At 40.2% G+C, this 17,495-nt stretch overlaps 2 protein-coding genes across 3 annotated transcripts; both read right to left on the minus strand.

Annotated features, from left to right (window-relative positions):
* Window positions 1-33: 33 nt before the first annotated feature.
* Window positions 34-14,375, minus strand: setdb1b (SET domain bifurcated histone lysine methyltransferase 1b). Of its 2 annotated transcripts, none has more exons than XM_046045371.1 (25): window positions 14,219-14,375; window positions 12,591-12,794; window positions 11,074-11,240; window positions 10,929-10,972; window positions 10,045-10,171; window positions 9,786-9,956; window positions 9,427-9,628; window positions 9,048-9,121; window positions 7,904-8,094; window positions 7,634-7,763; window positions 7,153-7,366; window positions 6,081-6,194; window positions 5,652-5,949; window positions 5,264-5,525; window positions 4,730-4,820; window positions 4,520-4,636; window positions 4,178-4,347; window positions 3,803-4,027; window positions 3,472-3,642; window positions 2,520-2,650; window positions 2,248-2,267; window positions 2,001-2,119; window positions 1,265-1,518; window positions 1,090-1,178; window positions 34-369 (listed from the first exon to the last, which is right to left on the minus strand). In XM_046045371.1, exons 1-25 carry the CDS (start codon window positions 14,233-14,235, stop codon window positions 252-254), a joined length of 3,720 nt encoding a protein of 1,239 aa, XP_045901327.1. In that variant the 5' UTR covers window positions 14,236-14,375; the 3' UTR covers window positions 34-251. The 2 variants fall into 2 exon arrangements, with proteins under 2 accessions (XP_045901327.1, XP_045901326.1); XM_046045370.1 differs by having other exon boundaries at window positions 3,788-4,027.
* Window positions 14,376-16,193: 1,818 nt separating this feature from the next.
* LOC123968073 (cortexin domain-containing 1-like) lies at window positions 16,194-16,670 on the minus strand. The gene is made up of 2 exons (XM_046044556.1): window positions 16,641-16,670; window positions 16,194-16,412 (listed from the first exon to the last, which is right to left on the minus strand). The coding sequence occupies exons 1-2, from the start codon at window positions 16,668-16,670 to the stop codon at window positions 16,194-16,196; spliced, it is 249 nt and encodes an 82-aa protein (XP_045900512.1).
* Between the last annotated feature and the right edge of the window lie 825 nt (window positions 16,671-17,495).

Raw genomic sequence — 17,495 nt, forward strand, 5'->3', positions numbered from 1 at the left:
TGTTTCACAAAAGAGCAGATGCAGGAGCTTTGGTTCATTAAAGAAAATTGCATTTTATTCAGATAAGGGTCACGGATAAAATGGGGCAAATCAAGTAATACGTTCATATAAAATAAAAGGCAACAAAACAGCTGTAATAAATTTCCTTTTTTGACCTTAAAAAAAAAAAAGAACAAGTTACAGTGTGGAAAGGGCTTCTCTAAGTTTCCTAAAGATCCAGCAGAGGGAGTGAAGTTCATGATGACTGCAGATCACAGAAGTCTTCCTCGGCACTCAGTGGATCCGCAGCAGCAGAGCAGCACCTTCCCCTCCACGCTGCCCACCTCATAGTTGTAGTCCCAGGTCAGCTCTGTGCCGGCCCGGATCCGCCTGCATGAGGACACAGGCAAGCAGGCAAGTGAGCGCAGGACAAGAGCTTTCCAGTATGGTGCAATGATGACTACATTAATAACTGCCTTCTCCTGGAAAAACACATAGCTGGAGTTACTACTGTATATGAAAAGGTAGTGGAGCTTCCCTTACTGGTCACTGTGAGGACTGCTGTCAGCTCAGGCGTAATCGCTTCCTAGTTAAAAACTTACCGACAGACTGTGAAAGCCACAGGAGACAATTACTATGCAAAAACTCTGTAGCAGATAGGTGGCTGCCGAAGTATTAACCTTATAAATAGTGCTGAACAGTTACTGCTTCAATCATCAAAACTATTCAAATCTGCAAAGTGATCCATAATTTCCATCTCTATTGGAAAACACCTCTTATCTGTAGACTAAAAAATAGTGTAATTCTACTGTTTACCAGGCAATTTTCACATCGGAGGATAAAACAATGATAACCTTGCATCCTTCTCAGTACTACAAATCGCTGTGCAGTTTTCCGACATTTGATTAGCCTTGAAACTCACACATATAGTACTTAAACCTGCAGTATATGTTTGGCCAATGGAGCAGCAGAAACAAGTTGTGAAAATAACATTTACACGTCACAGTTTTTGGCCCCCTGGCGATTCACACAATTCTCCTGAGGCTGAAAAATATTCATAGTTGACATAACGGGACCTGTGACAAATCTAAAATTGGTTTCAAAACTCACTTGCTGGCAAAGAACGCCACCCAGGGAAACCGCAAGTCATGTGTGTCCACAAACACATTCTGGACGAAGAGGTTAGGACTGCAGCTGTGCTGTAATACAGAAAGGAGACAAAATTAGATTTATTTGAGTGACATCAAATGGTTACACACTGAGATTGTGTATATTACGCACTTACATTCAGGTAACGCCCAAGGTTTCCTTCCAACTTGGCATCAATGATGTAGCAGGACTCTTCACCATCAAAGAACAGGCGGGTGTTTCTGGAAGAGTTTTCACCGCCTCCTCCTGTGTGTGCCTGCTGTCCAGTTTTTCCTCCCTGACCTCCTGGTCCCCCGCCTCCAGACGGACCTGCTTTTACCATCATCCCGTGGCTGCCCTTCAAGGCGATGCCACGTGTAGATTTCACTGCTACCTGCTTCTTAGTCACACCTGAGCCAGATCAGCAGCAACAAGAGCAAGCGAGAAAGAAAGAAAGAAAAGAATGAAATGTGAAAACAGTGACAACTAGTGGTTGACCAGTTTGGGTTTTTCAATTTTTAGAGAGCAGGACGGCCAATTTATAATTCCGATATAAAAATAAAGGAAATTCATGTATAACTCCATTATTCCATTCTATTTAGGATGGGAAGAACATGTTAACATTAAGAAAAGACTTCAGTGACTGAGGAAAATCAGGGCCCAAAACTAACTTCTGCTCCAACTTTCAAAAACTCACAAGGTGGAGTACTAACATTGTTCCACAGCAGCCACACTGACAAGGCTGTGTGCAGATGTGTCCACAGACATTTTTTGTATATTGGCATAGTGAGTGCAGGTACTGGATGATGATGTCAAAATGCCACTAGAAAATCGCGAGTGAAAACCAACCTAAACTCAGGTATTTTCACATTAATCCTGTCTCTTCAAATTACCTGGGGTGACTTTTTCTTTCTCCTTATTGTCGTCGGATCCAGAGCTGATGGTCTGAACATCATCACTGTCAGAGAGGGTCATCACATCCTGCTTCTTCCCCATCTCTGTCTTCATCTGACTGCAAGAAACACATAAACATTTTTATATTATTCTAAAGATATTATTACTCACAGAGCTGTTGAATTGTTGTTAAATAAAACAAGTTTAAAATCAGGAAAAACTTTAAGAATATTTTGTCCAACACACCTTTTGCTGTCTCCAGAATCCTGTCATGGAAAACAGAAAATTAAAGGTTATCTATCATTATGCAAGACAGTGATGAGACAAAATCTTCTAAAATAAATTCCACCTTTTACCGTTTATCCCTTCACAAATGATAACATCTAAGATGAGAGTGCTGATGAGCACGAGGATTATTTTTATTTCTGTGTGAGACACTGCAATTATTTAAAGAAGGCTACGCACACAGAGTTCAGATCAATAAAACGTTATTCTAACTTTATCTCCTCTTTACTCACCTTCTTCAGCCCCTGGCTTGTAAGCCAGGAAGCCACTTTACTTTTCCCCGTCTCCTCTGGCATAGATGGGGGCTTCTCGTCATCAGTTCCTTTGGCTGATGCACTCAATCCGTCTTTACTGTCTTGACTCCCTGGAGCAGGACCGAGAGGAGTGTGTGAAAAAAACAAAATAAACCCCAGAAATCTTCCAAACCTAGCTTTGGACTCACACATTTAATGCAGGGGAAACACTGTAGATATGTTCGTTATAATAAAAGAGGTGTTTTGAGAAAGATACAGTACATACCAAGATCTAACCTTTAACTCACCCTCTCCAAGTCACCAAATGTGGCACTCTTACATGCACACTAACCCTGAAACTTCGCTGGAAGCATAAAATAAATGCCATGTGGATGCAAAGGTTTTGGATAAGTGATGCAAGAAACAATTATTTTCCTCATCAAATAGTCTATACATAATTGTTTTAATCTACAAATGATATGAAATATAAAAAGCAAGACAAAATAATAACATTTTTAAAGTCTCTACAGCTCAGCTGCTGCTTTGTGAATTAATTTAAAATGTTAACAACAACAACAACAGTGCAGTCACAATGCAGTGGATAACAGATTTTGGTGTTAGTCATCCACTAGAATCAGCAAGAATTAGAAGAAAAGTATTGACACAATGTCTGCACCATAAACATGAACCTCGAGCCAGGGGCCTGTTAGCTTAGCTTAGCATAAAGAGTGGAAACGGGAAACTGCTTGCCTGACTCTGTCCAAAAGAAAACTAAATCTGCTTACCTGGACTAGTTCTTTACCTTACAGACAAGAGGAGAGTGGTATCGATAATTTAATAGAACTATCGAATACGCATAGTTCCTAAAATGTCAAACTATTCCATTAAATAAAAACTGCGAACACTGACAGTGTCCTCTGAGATACACCTCCTAACAACGCCTCCAGCTCACCCTCCTTGTTCCCCTTGACCTGACCACGTGTGGTATAACTCCTCCACACAGAGCTGGAGCTGTAGTAGCTCTCCTTCACAAAAGTGTCGTCTGAGCTGTCACTTTCATCTTCACTCTTTGAATCCTTCTCATCGTCGTCGTTGCTGTCCCCAGATGAACTTGGACTCCGGACTGTGACAGAAACAAAAGAAAGATGTGAAAAATCATGTGGAGAAGAAGGAAGGTAAAATGTCACCTGGGGTCGAGAACACAAACACTGCCGAGAACCCCACTCAGTCAGTTAGGGACAACCTTGATCTCTCCCCTTTGGACTCACCCTTTTTGGACTCACCCTTCTTGGACGGTCGCCCAACAGGGTTAGCTGATGCTAAAGCAGATGGTTGGATTTTTATCCTCGACACATCCACACCGCTCCCCTCGCTGTCTGAACAGTGAGCCTCGCTCTCATAGCCCTCCTTGAAGTTCTCCACACTCTCTATATGGTCCAGATTAGCGAAATACTCGTCGCCCATCTCTAGACCTTCTTTATCAGCAAAGTCGTCTGTCAAGATTTTACCTGTTAAAGTGGAATAAAAAGGGAAAAAACTCATTTTGCAATCAAGTCATCTGTTGTTGTATTGTAATGAATAAACTGATGATGTCCGCCTGTTTTCGATCACCTCTGTCCTTGTAAAACCATTCTTATAAATCTGTTCCCTTTCCTCACCAGCATAGATGCAGACAAAAGAGCCCTTGGCCACATCATCCAGACAGCGGATGCCCCAGCCTTTGTTCTGGGTCTTGAAGAGTTGAAGACGCACCTGCAGGCCGTGTTGCACCAACCGGTTGGTGCACATCTGAGGACAGCATTTGCAGCGCTTATTACACTCATAGATACTGAGAGAAAAAGAAGGAGAGAGATCATGGCCTCTGAGACAATACAACCAAATTAGCTGTAATATTCAGGAGTAATTATCTTTTATGAGGTTATGAGGGGTGAGAGTGAGTTAGTCTTTCTGTAGAATGCACCACAGGTGGGAGATGCTTTGGTGTGTGTAAAATGTCTGACCCTGTGGGAAGGCACTCCTCTAATCGTTTGTGCAAATATCCAGCATTTGGGTTGATCTGGGCCCCCGGTGTACAACCTGTAGCCTGAAGGGTCAGCTGGTGGCAAGAGCATTTGGACCTGTAATAAAGACACAAAGGTGTATGTTCAGAATATCAACAGTGGGAGAAATATGAAAAAAGGATGGGGTCATGGGCAAGGAACCTCACTAACTTATCTCGACAACCATCGGTACAATCACAACCAACCAGGAAGTCTGAACTGGTGTTGATGTATACTCCATCTTCAGGAATACGCTCTTTACCTTGAAGGGATGAGAGGAGGATCTATTAGTCTCTGCAATAACCTATTCCAAAGAGACTTTTCAAATAAGGTAGGGGCAGCAAAAGGCATGGATAGGTCATCAATAAAAAACACCTTCAACAGAAGCAAGAAGCTAAAGGCTCGCAAAAATAGAGCACAGCAAAATGATTTGCGTTATAAAAACTTAAGGCATCCAGGCACAACTAGGGAATGAAATAGAAATAAAAAAGTATTTTCATTCAAGCTATTCAACAATCCATGTTTTAACTGATAGGTAACTGGATTCATTGTAAGTGTCTAAATTAATATGTCCAAAATCAGTAGACTTCTGCTTTAAAGACTCTATGATCACCTGATCATCTCGAAAGCTCAAACAATATTGTGTAGTCTGATCCCGCCACAAGCCCAAATTAATCTCTCCTTTGTTTCCAGTGTAATTCTTACTGTAAGCTACTTTAGGAGGCGGTGTGGAATCAATCTCGTTGACACAGGAGAGCGGGATGTCCTCCCTTCCACCAGTGATGTCGGGAATGTAGTAGAATGGCCTCTGTGGCTGGAAGGGACGGTCCACAAGCACGTAGGGGTCTAGACAGAACATCTCTAAGAATATAAAGTCACAGCGTGTCTGGAAAAGGTAGTGCTGGATCTCTGCCATGTTACGCAGGCAAAGGCCACACGGAGCTTTGTAGATCACGTGGAAAGACATCTGAGGTGAGGAAGACAAGAATTGTACAATTCATTTTAACTCCAAACTAGAGCAAAAAAAAAAATACACATATTTAAAAGGTTAGGTAAAATATTGCTAAGTGTTTTACTCTTCTTTCAAATTTACCTTGCGATTGACTTTGCGTCGTCCCGTCATGCGTCTGAAATCGTACAGTAAAGGAGTGAGGAGGGGGTTCTTTCCTCTGTGCGTGTCTGGTTTTGCAGGTCGGACGCGATTCAGACAGGCGGGTTGACAGTTGTGTGCTAGGTAGAAGATGCGGTCCGTCGGGGCACGGTATGCGGGCTGATGCGGGATGGTGGCCGTTGCGTGGGTGATAGGAGGAGGGGGAGGAGGCAGGGAGGGCAGCTGTCTCTGATACGACTGTGGGAACGTAACCATATTTTGGACATTCAGCATTCTCCCACTACGGATCAACAAACAAAAGAAAAAAGAAATCAAATGTCTAACAGGACAACACTTTTCAACAGTGCTTTTCCTGTTTTTTTCTGTGTCACAAGAGGCAATGTGTTAGACCAAACAACAAGGTGGACTCACCCAGAGATTGTGCTGGGACTGGATGAAACTGACTGCATGACTTTGGAGGCGTGAGTGCCTCCCACCCCAGGGACAAACGGAGAAGTACTCTTCTTCGCCATCTGATGTTTATTGCTTGAAGATGGCGAGGAGAAAAAGAGTCAGCCAATGTTAAAAGTCTCCTCTTCCTTCCAAATCGTCTAGATTTAAAGGTCCACTTATCACTATATTTTCATTAAAAAAAGCTTCAATCTAACATGTAATGTGAAAGTTGTCGTTTAAAGTGACAGGCCCACAGAGTTATGACTTGACTATACTGCTCAGCTCTACAGGGCATTTGTGAATCCGCTCATGGTTTTTGATTTCCATCAGATGTTGGAGAAGCTGTAAAAGCTCAAAGAGTGAATATTGTACTTGACTTCATTAGGTCGACTCCAAATGAATGCTAATGTTGCTCTGTGTCTGTTGAATGTGTCGATTGTGTAAAAACAGGCAGCTGGTGGCCAAGTTTGCCATAACAACTTTATAAAAGTGATATGTCAAGCATCAAATAATGCAGCTTTGAGTAGTTGTTAAAGAATAGCTCAACGGCAGGTTCAAAGCAGTGTTTTGCTCAAGGACGTTTCACCTCTGACAACACACCCAGCATCACTGCTGGGTGTTGGGTCGAAGTTAACACCTTTCTTTAAAAGAAGAAGAAGAAGAAGAAGTCATTCATTAAGTCAGACGTATTCCTACTTTCTTTCAACATAGTAAGCAGCAAAAAAATGTAAAGCTAAAATGTATCTCATTTCTAACAATGCATTAGAAATGGAAAAGCTGTGACAGTGCAGTATCTCACATGAATGAAATACTTTTCTCCCATCCTTCTCCACAGTGTTTGTTTTGGTCACTTGCTTCGATTTTCTATAAGACAAAGGATGAAGCTCTAACTGGGTCATGAGAAGATACTGATCTTACTTAAAGAAGACTGCCCTAAGGGAATTTGGTAGCATGCTAGTGATTGTTCCATCAAGTTCTTCTTCAATTGCAAAGTATGTAAAAAGATGTCTTGAGTAGTGTTTGTGCTAGATGTTCAGTAAGCATCACTTACTCAACACGTGGAGGCTGTGGAGGCTGCAGAGGTTGAGGGGTTTGTTGGTTTTGTTGGGTTGTTTGGGGTTGTAGGGTTTGTTGGGGCTGTGGGGGCTGAGGACGCTGTGGTGGTGAAGGCTGGCTAGGTGAGGCCTGGGGTGTTTTTACGGGAGAGGCTCCAACATGTGCGTCACTGGTGTATTGAACAACCGGGCCTTTACTCCTCAACGCCCCTGGGAATTGAAATGGACAGTGAGAAATGAAGTGAAAATGAGTGAGTGAGTGTGCTATAACAGAAGGCCTATATTTTCATATTTTCCTCTTTTACAACACCAACACAGTGGTTAAAAAGTGGCTTTTTGATACAGATTAACAGCACAAAAGAACAAATTTCTAAAAGATTATCTAAATTAGGTACAAATATTTATATAATATGTATAATATAATATACATAATTGATTGAAAAATTGCAAGCGTGTGAATATGAGTGTGTGCGTTACCCATGTTAGGTCGTGTCCTCTGCTGGCCAGCAAGCTTCTTCTCCTGGGTGTTGGCGGTGGTCATCTTCAGGTTGAACATTGGCTCCAACCTGGTGGAGCCTCTGTAGATCCACTCACTCCTCTTATCATCCTGATCAACGCAAAACCACATAAGAGGTTAACTCTCTGTCAACTGTTGCACTGATAAATTAACTGTTACGCTTCTATTCTTTCTGACATCTGTCTAACAAGGTGACTGTTTTTTTTTCTCAATTTTGTACGCCAACATACCAAAAAGAGGATCTTGACCAAGCTTCCATCCACCTCCTCAACTTTGCTCTTCCACCAGGTTCCCTCCCACTCTGTCTTGATGATCTGCCCAACCTTTAGGAGCACCATAGGCCTGCTGGGATAGGCAGTGATGTACTCCTCGATGAAGTCTCGACACGATGCATCCTCAATGTCCTCCCAGGTACGTTTTACTGTTAAAACAAGAATAATCTCACTCACTTTTATTAATTTGTCATTTTAACTTGTACCACAACTTGGCTCACAAAAATCTTAACTGCTTTAAAAGGTTCAGTGTGTAAGTTTTAGTGGCATCTAGTGGTGAAGGCATTTGTTGGATTATCATTATCAGAATGTATAAACAACACCATACATCAACGATATCTTTTATCATTTTAATTTCAAAATCCGACAACAAAAAGGCTGTGAAAACTGTCAACATATGGTCCTCTTTTAATATTACTATAATATAGACTACCCCTGGTAAAACTGTTATTATTTGTGTCTTATAAATTTGTATCCTGTTCTGTCTACTTCTTTATGTCCCATGTATACTTTATTCCTCTTCTTGCAATAAAAGATTTAAGGAGGAAAAAAAAAAAATTCAGATTATTCCGACACCACATGAATGCACCATCAGTCACCGATCACCCCTCCCTTTCCAAGCGCACAGGAGAAGCTACGGTGGTCAACACGCTCCGTCTTGTGATAAATAATAAGTGTGGTCCTCTGTTTGTCCAAATTTCACTTCTCTTCTTACTTCTAATAAACCAGACAACTACTGCTACTTCTTCTCCCTTTTTCATACGTATTCAATGTAGTGATGAAACGCGTTCTGTAGAGCATTTTGTCCATTTGGGCTACTGTAGAAACATGGTGGCGCAACATGGTGACTTCCACTTAAGAGGAGCCGCGGTGTATGTAGATAGAAATGGCTCATTCTAAGGTAATAAAAACAGTTTATTATGTAAGGTCTTTATACATAACTGAAAACATAGTAATGTAAATTTTATTGGATTTCTGATCCTCCTAAATATTACACATTGAACCTTTAACAAACTTATTTTACAGCTGCATAATGGGTAGAATTTACCAGAGTTCACAGACTACAAGAAAGAAGGAAGTAAAAAAGAGAAATGGCACTTACATGGTCGGCAAACTGGGTAAAGTTCAGGTAGTGTCACATATGAAGCATAGCCATCATCAAAGAAGATCAAAAACCTGAAACACATAATAAAAAAAATATTAACCAGATTCTGACTTGTCACAGATAAATCAGCATTTGCAAACACTGTATATGTAGCGTCTCTTTTACATCGTTGGTCTTGGTCACAATTCTTCTAACTAAATTTAAGTTACCCAAAATGTTTCTGTTAAAAGAAATTACGATATTTTCTCAATATTTCTTAAATACTGATACTGGCATCAAAAATACAGTATTAGTAAAGCTCTACCATAAGCTATTAAGCACATGCAATCAGCATCCCCACCCTTAATTTCCCCACTTTTTGGCTTTGTTCGCCCACCTCATACGGTTCTTGTTGTTGGGCATCTCTGCTACTATTCCAGCATATAGCCACACCAGGTTGCCATCCTTGTACTTGGCGACTACACGAGCCCCGACATACAGAATCTCCAGGGTGGGGTTATAGTCGAAAGCCACATGATTTCCAGACAGCAGGCTCTTTCCTTTATCAAACTTCACTTTATACTTGAATATTCCGTTTCCTGAATATAGACAGAGGGTGTGCTGCATTAAAGATAGCAGATCAGGAAAATTCAAGAAGAGAATACATACAATGAATACTAATTTATACAGGAAACCTTAAATATTTAATGTTTTACATCATTTTAAAAAGTTGAACAGAATGTTCTGGGAACACACCAACAGGACTGATAGCAACGAGGGCGCCTCTGTGCCAGGTCTTGGTGCGTTTCTTTCCCAGAATGCTCATCCCGACTCTGAGCTCATCTTCTTTCACGTTTGGGTTTGGCTGGGTCATGGACTGAGATGGAACCTGGGATATAAACACTGCTGGCACTGAACTCTGAATACCTGGCGGGCAGGAAAGCCACACACACACTCTTAGTATCAAAAATATAAAACGTAAAAACAGGTATGGGCATTTAACATGTGCACTCACCTGACTGGGATGGAGGCTGTGCTGGAGATCTGAGCAATGGGGCACCTGGCGAAGGCTTGTTGACCATTTGGAACAACTTCTGCACCTGCTGAGAGGTTTTCTGTAAAGCTGCAGATGCCTCTTTTACCTGGCGAAATAAATAAACAGGACATACATCATCATCTGCATACAATGAGCAGTGTTTCTCCTCGTAGATGTTTGCTGTGAAATCCACATCCAATTTTTTTTTACTCAATCTAATTAATCCCGCTTTGTGAGACAGGAGTAAATTTTAGCTTTTGGTAAACTGTCTATGATTAAATCAGACAGGAAGACAGTCCTTTGTCCAGGCCTGTCCCTCACGCTTAATATCTATCATGCTTTTAACACAATTTTGGCAACATTTCAGGAAATGAAGAGCGTCAGTGGTCTATTTTGGTATTCCCAGGAAACATAAGGAAATGAGGGTGCATCTTTCAGTTTATTAATTGCTTGTACCACACACTTTTATTAATGCATTGCTCCGTACTTGTACTTTGCACCTCGCTTCATTTAATTTCTTTACTTTATTTAATTGTGTTTTAAAATATAGGTATATTTTTATTGTATATGTACATACAGTATATGTATACATTTATTTCACTACGTATATTAAGAATCTTGTGCACAAAATTGATCTTATTTGCTCCACTGTTACCTTTAAAAAAATTGTACTATTTAGTCTAAAACTTAGTCTTACAACTTATTTGTTATTAAGTTACAGATACTGGAAATAACTGACAAAGTTTTAAAGTAGTGTTTTTAGTGAAACTCAACACCAACACGCCGTCAGACCAGCCCATAACAAAACATTTAGCAGTAAAGTGTAAATACAGATCAATGCAATGAAGCTTTTTGTTTCTCACCACTGGATCTTTGCCCGGAGTGACAGGCTTCTTTGGAGGAACCACTGAAACATTGTGAAGCGCAGAAGAGAAAGAGATGTTTAATAACCTGATTGTTTTCATGTTGTAGCAGCAACGAATGGTAACTGAAAGTAGCAAGACTTACAACAGCCAACAGCAATGACATCGTCATCGTCGTCATCGTCTATCTCGATGACCTCCGAGGACAACACGCCTCCTCCACCCCCCTCATCCTCAGAGCTGCTCTCGCGGTAAACGAGACCGTTCCTATGGTAAGTTGCCTTCACCAGTTTCTCACACTCCAATATGGACCTGAGGAAGAGCAGAGAGAACAACTGTGAGCCTGTAAGACACAAACAAGTCCTGTGCACCTAAGGATGCACCAGTGGATCGCTGCAAACACTAAGCAGTTTTTGTATTGGCCATGATGCGACAGATCCCATTAAATACAGTTTCTTCATCAATGTATAAAATTTTGTGTTTCTGTCAAAAGATTAAGAGATTTTTTATAAACGAATAAATGAATCTCCCCAGTTGTACTTCATTTATGTCGTACTTATGTGGTATTTTATTAATACTTTGTGCCCCTTTTCTTATTTTATTGTTGTAGCTTATTTTACTTTGGTTAACTACTATATGTGCCCAGATTTGTTTTTTTTTTTACCTGTTCTGCATTGATTTACTGTAATATGTTCAATCTTTTGCATTATGCTGTTTATATATTGAAAATTCAATTCAACAACAGAAGATTTTCTGTGTTTGCACCACATTCATTGGTCACAGGTGGCTGCCCACTCGCATTTTTCTTTTAGAGACATAGTAATCCTTGGCCTTGTGTTATCTTCCATAAAAAAATATTCCAATTAATTTTGCACAATCGAGGTTTACAAATTTTATGTGTGGGCAAAAAAGTCCAGTTGGGGACATTTGTTGCATCTCTCTCCCTTATTTCCTGTCATCCCTCTGCTCGTGTTATCACACTTAAAATCACACTGTGTTTTACAAAATGAAATTTAAACATAATGCACAATGTGATGTCAAACAATTCAATCTATGTTGTTATAAACAGACACAAAAACTATAAGCATGTGTAACATCAGCAGAGCAACTCTTTGTGTTTGTTAGAAAACCCATATTATCTTGTTATGGCGTGCCTGAAACTGACATCCACGATGTTTGGTGGTTAGATAGTTGTTGATCTGTTCCTTCTGCTTCATTGATGCTACCTGCGACATTTTCCCATTATGCAGTAGCTGATTCAAACAGCTAGCTTTTACACAGTAATCCACAACTTCCTTTGTCATGCAGACATATATCCAAAGTACACTCAGAGTACCATCAAAAACTCTGCGAGTTCTGAGAGTGGTTCTGTTTCTGCTGACTTTATAAATCATGCATGTTTCCAGGTTTATCTTGATCTAAGTCTCCTTTTAGATAAAGCCTCATGCTGCCTCAAATCTTTCAAATGGATAAAGTCACTTGCCAATAAACAATTAACCACATAGTAACCATGCTAGCAACTAATAACACATTTAAAAATAATAAACATCCAGAAGAGATGTATGTTTGTAAATATAATAATAATAATAATAATAATAATAATAATAATAATAATAATAATAATAATAATCAGACCTTGGGAAAAAGTTAATGTCTACTTACTGGCTGGCATCGTTGAGAAGCATCTCCGTCTTTGCCTCCTCTTCTTCCTTCTGCTCCACCCATTCCTTGAGCTCTGTCAGCTGAGCCTTTTTCTTCTGCACAATCTCGCTCTTCTCCACAGCCTCTTCGATCCACTTCTTCAACTCATCCAGAGAAATGCCTAGCTCTTCCTCCAGATCGGGGTCCCAGCCGTCCACATCCATCCTGAGTAGAGGGAACACAACAGGAACAGGACATGTAAACATTATTTTAAATATCTACACATGACTCTTCTGGGTTTCATACATCAATATCGGAACACATCCATACCATGATGGTGGTCAGCCTGCTGACAAGGCTGACCTCTTTTTCATTTGCATGTCTGCAAACATCTGTCAGTAATTCCATTTACATTTACTCATTTATCCGAAAAAACTTACAATTGCTATGCATGTCAGAGGTCACACACCTCTAGAGCAACTAGGTCTTAAGTGTCTTGCTCGAACCCAGGTCTCCCACACCAAAGGCAAGGATCTTATCTATGCGCCATAACCACCCCTCCAAAAATAAACATTACTGTATCCCTAGTCTTGTGTTAACAACAGCGCAGCTAGTGTTAGTGTTGTAGTACTCGAGACCGGTGTTGGTCTTAAGACCACTTTTTGATGGCCTTGGTCTCGTCTTTTGTTTTAATGGGAAAGTGGATCTTTCAGACCACTTTGAGAAGTACCTATGATCTTGTTCCACATTTTATTGCGTGCCATGCAATGCAGGGAACTGGTCTTGGTCTTGACTCGGTCTCAGCCCCTAAAAGTATTGGTCTTGTCTCGGTCTCGATAAACTCTGGTCTTGGCTTGGTTTCGGTTTAGGCGGTCTTGACTACAACACTAGCTAGAGTTACTGATTCTGCTTTATTGTGTCATGGTAAGTGCATGGTTGGTGGAGGCTCAGCATCACTACGTTTAAAGCATCAATGCGGACCATCCCTGTAAGATTATCTACTGTGTAGTTGGGCTGCAGTTAAAACACTGTGCATTGGACGAGGAGACACGTGTGTACAAACCACTACTTCCTCTATTTCAGTCTGATTTTTATGTGATGATGTTGCCTTTTGTTTACACAAAGCACACAGAGACGTAGGGGCTGATGGTAACTGCTGTCCCAACCAAATAAACCACTGCAAGAATATGTAAACCTGGTACTGATGTGGTACACATCAAATAATGTAAGTAACATTAAATTTAAATCTTAAAACTGCTGCCAGAGTCTAAACTGGAGAATCGCGAAACGTTAAGGCTGCTAACGTTACTTGTTAGCAAAACAAGGGACCGTTTGAAAGCTAATATCCCATAAAAAATACCTCCATAACTTCCCCTTTTTATCTCAGTTGACAGAGTAACTGCTAACGTAACCCACCATAACTTCCTTGACACTTAAAAACACATTCCGTTCAAGACGGGGAGCTAAAAGTAAACAAACTGAAAGGTGACACGAGTGAGCGCAAGCTAGCTCGTTAGCCTAGCATTAGCACGGAGAACATCTAATCTGCCGACTGATGCAGGAGTTTGGAAAATAAAAAGCGTTGTGTCCTCTGAAGTTGCTGACACATCAGATGGTAACTTCATTTGCAGACAGCACTCAACACTCACCCCTCAGTGCTTTCCATCCCGTCTGCTTGAAAATGTAAGGCTAGCTAGGTAATGCTACTGACTAGCTACAATAAGAAGTGCATGTTTTGCATCCCAAGGTATCCGAAGTGGCCGGTGCTATTTCGCGCTGTTGAGTCATCTCTGTGAAACACAAGTGCCCCGCCCACCCGGCTTACTAGGTATTAAGGTATTTTTAAAACGTGCACCTGAGCTGCATGATGTAGGGAATGAGGCGCTTAAATTTCTCATCATGTCATAATAAATTAACCAACACTTTCATGGTGAAGAAAACTGAAGTAAACCAGAACACTGCCGACACATCAATAACAGAATATTATTATTATTTGTGCTTTAGCACATATTAACTAAATCAGGTTCTACAAAACTGCATCTGGAACTTAAGGGTTCCAGGGTTAGGGTTAAGATTAACTAGCGACATTAATAAACAAATTGCCCTTTTAAACACAGTTTATATAAATATTCTGATAAATACTTAACTCCAGGAACTTATAAAATGCGTCATTAAACTGTTTCCAGAGATGGATTTAATAATTTGAGAATAAATTAGGTCGATCTTCCACATGCCACTAAAATACCCCAAGTGAGATTAACCAGCAACTATTTGAAGTTAATTATGGAGTTTCTGAATGATACCAAGAGGGATGGTATGGATGGTAAATTTACAATGATTCATTCTTTTATAGGAGCATTAGGTATAATTTCACAGTTTAAAAATGTTAAATGCAGGCTATGAAACCAAACTATAACACTTATGTAAGCAAAAAGAAACACTCAAAGAAAACTCAATATTACTTAAAATATTATAACAGTATTTCAAGTAATTGGATTTAGGCTGACAGATTTTCATGTAAATGCATAAGACCTTGTGAATAGAAAATTCACATCTGACTTAAAAACAATGTGTTTCAACGCAGTTCTGACTCTTATTTTGAGTCATGCTGCAACTTCTTATGTTATTCCCGTCCAGGAGTTTTAACTTATTTGTATTCACTTGGAGAACCACTTCCTAAAAGGAGGATTCAGGGCACACAGAAACAATCTCTCCTTGTTTTTTTCTTGACTCTAATTATTCTGATACTGATGAATTACCAACACATGCTTTATTTCATTTGTTCAATAACAAAGCAAATTGCATGACAGTTTGTGGAAAAGCTTCAAAACATTCTGTCACAGAATTTAGGGAAAAGGGCAGAACATGTGTTTTGGATCATTGTTCCACCATTGAGAACTCTGAAACATCTGTGCTGCATTAGCGTAGAAGGGAGAGCATATTCTAAGCCAATACTTTATATTAAATTTACTGTATAAATACTACTTTATTCTGGTTTTCAATAGCTGTTTTAATATATGGACCCGCAGGCCTTTATATTTATCACACCAGAAAGGTCTACCTGGATGGAAACATTTGTTTGATTTAAAAAATCATGAACATATTACACATCATAGTACAATGCCAATGCCCAAATTGCCAAGCTCAAATGTCCTTTCTGATGCTAAAGGAATGCTGATGTTTGACCACTTTGCATTGTGGGATATAAATGAAAAACTAACCATCTAAATCATGCCTAGATTATACGGCACACATGTAAACATCATTTGTGTCACATGCCATCTCTTTGAGGACTCTTCCAACTGTGTCTAATCATATTTTTAAACATGCATACCTTCTATTATTTATAGGCATAGACAACATACATATACTGTGATTTACATTGCATACATATCATTGTAAGTCGTTGGATGCTGCAGGTAGATAGCTTTTGTTGTTTTATATAGTTAGAAACTTATTTTAAACACTCACACGCAACTCAACCAGACGGACTCAGTCATACGAGAGAAGCCTCAGAATAATCTTCTGGCTACTCATTTTTGTTATCCCGTTTGAAGAGTTTAAACAAGTGGCATCGCTCCTTTTGTAGAAAAAAATGCCTCTACTGTGTAATGTGTAGGTCTGTCATTCTTCTGATTGCTCCTCCTGGTATATACTGACAGAGATTGAGCTGTAAGGGTCTAGCACCATCTGAGCACAGCGGACTATGGTCACCAACAGGAAGAAGCAGAGCAGGAAGAAGAAGAAGAGGGCAAAACCGAGGTCGACATCCACATCAAACCTGGCCACGGGGAGGTTTGGAGTGTCCATGTTGACAAAAAAAAACAAAAAAAAACAATAGGTCTGTATTTCTCATTGGTTTACTTCCCCCCGATAGTTGACACCATAAAAGTAGCTCCACAAATGCTTGAATTACTCCAAAATCCAGTATATCTTCCTCTGAATGGGCTCAATGCTCAAATAATCCACCGTGCTGCAGTGCTACTCTTCTTCTGTGTTGTCTGAACTCAATCCATTCCTCTGTCTTAGTTTCTTTTCTTCTCTCAACATTGACACCTACTGTCCTCCTACCAAAGATAAGATGGACACACAGAGCCCCATTTGGCACCTGTGTCCACTATGAATAGTTAATAAGGAGTTTGGTAACAATCAGGCCGTTTCTGAGATTAGAACACCCAGGCATCTCTCATGGTCTCTTCAGAAAGGAAGACCTTTACAGGAGAGGACACCTTTACAGGAGTCACTGGAGATCCTGGTCAGCACAAGGTATGGACACATGACAACACGGCTGAAAAATGTGGCCGCACGAAAGTTTATAAAGCAAATATAGTGTGCAGATTAAGATGCTCAGTCAACCCCTGCAAGCATGCACAAGATTTCGGTTATTTTATGGTGTAAAAGTGGCAAAAAAATATATGGTATAGAATGGTCAAGATGCAGAACAGGAAGAAGAAAAGGTTGAGGAAGAGAAAGAGGATATGATGCCGTAGTGGCAATCCACTTAAGAGCGGTTGGAAACTGATACTGACCAAAAAAATGCAGATTGCTTGTACTCCGATGCCACAACAGAGATGCACACAAGTGCAGAGTAAAGTGACTCTATGCAAATAACAAGTGGATCTGAGTAAAATGCTCAAAGAAGATGCTGCAAAACAAGATTGACAACATAACTGGTCACTGTAAGTGCAACTCAAGCAGGGCATAAGTTGACACAGTAAACCTTTTTTTGACCAGGACTAACATTGGTTTTCATCCATTTCACCCCAGGCTGAGAAAGAGGGGAGGGACGGACAAAGGCGTAAACTGATCCCACGACATACCCGCAGACCTCTGCAGATACACAGAACGGTGAAGTAAAATAGATACAGGCCAATCAAAGTTAAGCTGGCTTTTCTTTCTTCACCAGTTAATAACATTTAACTGTTT

The sequence above is a fragment of the Micropterus dolomieu genome, linkage group LG03 (assembly GCF_021292245.1).
Source record: "Micropterus dolomieu isolate WLL.071019.BEF.003 ecotype Adirondacks linkage group LG03, ASM2129224v1, whole genome shotgun sequence".
NCBI classification, from domain to species: Eukaryota; Metazoa; Chordata; class Actinopteri; order Centrarchiformes; family Centrarchidae; genus Micropterus; species Micropterus dolomieu.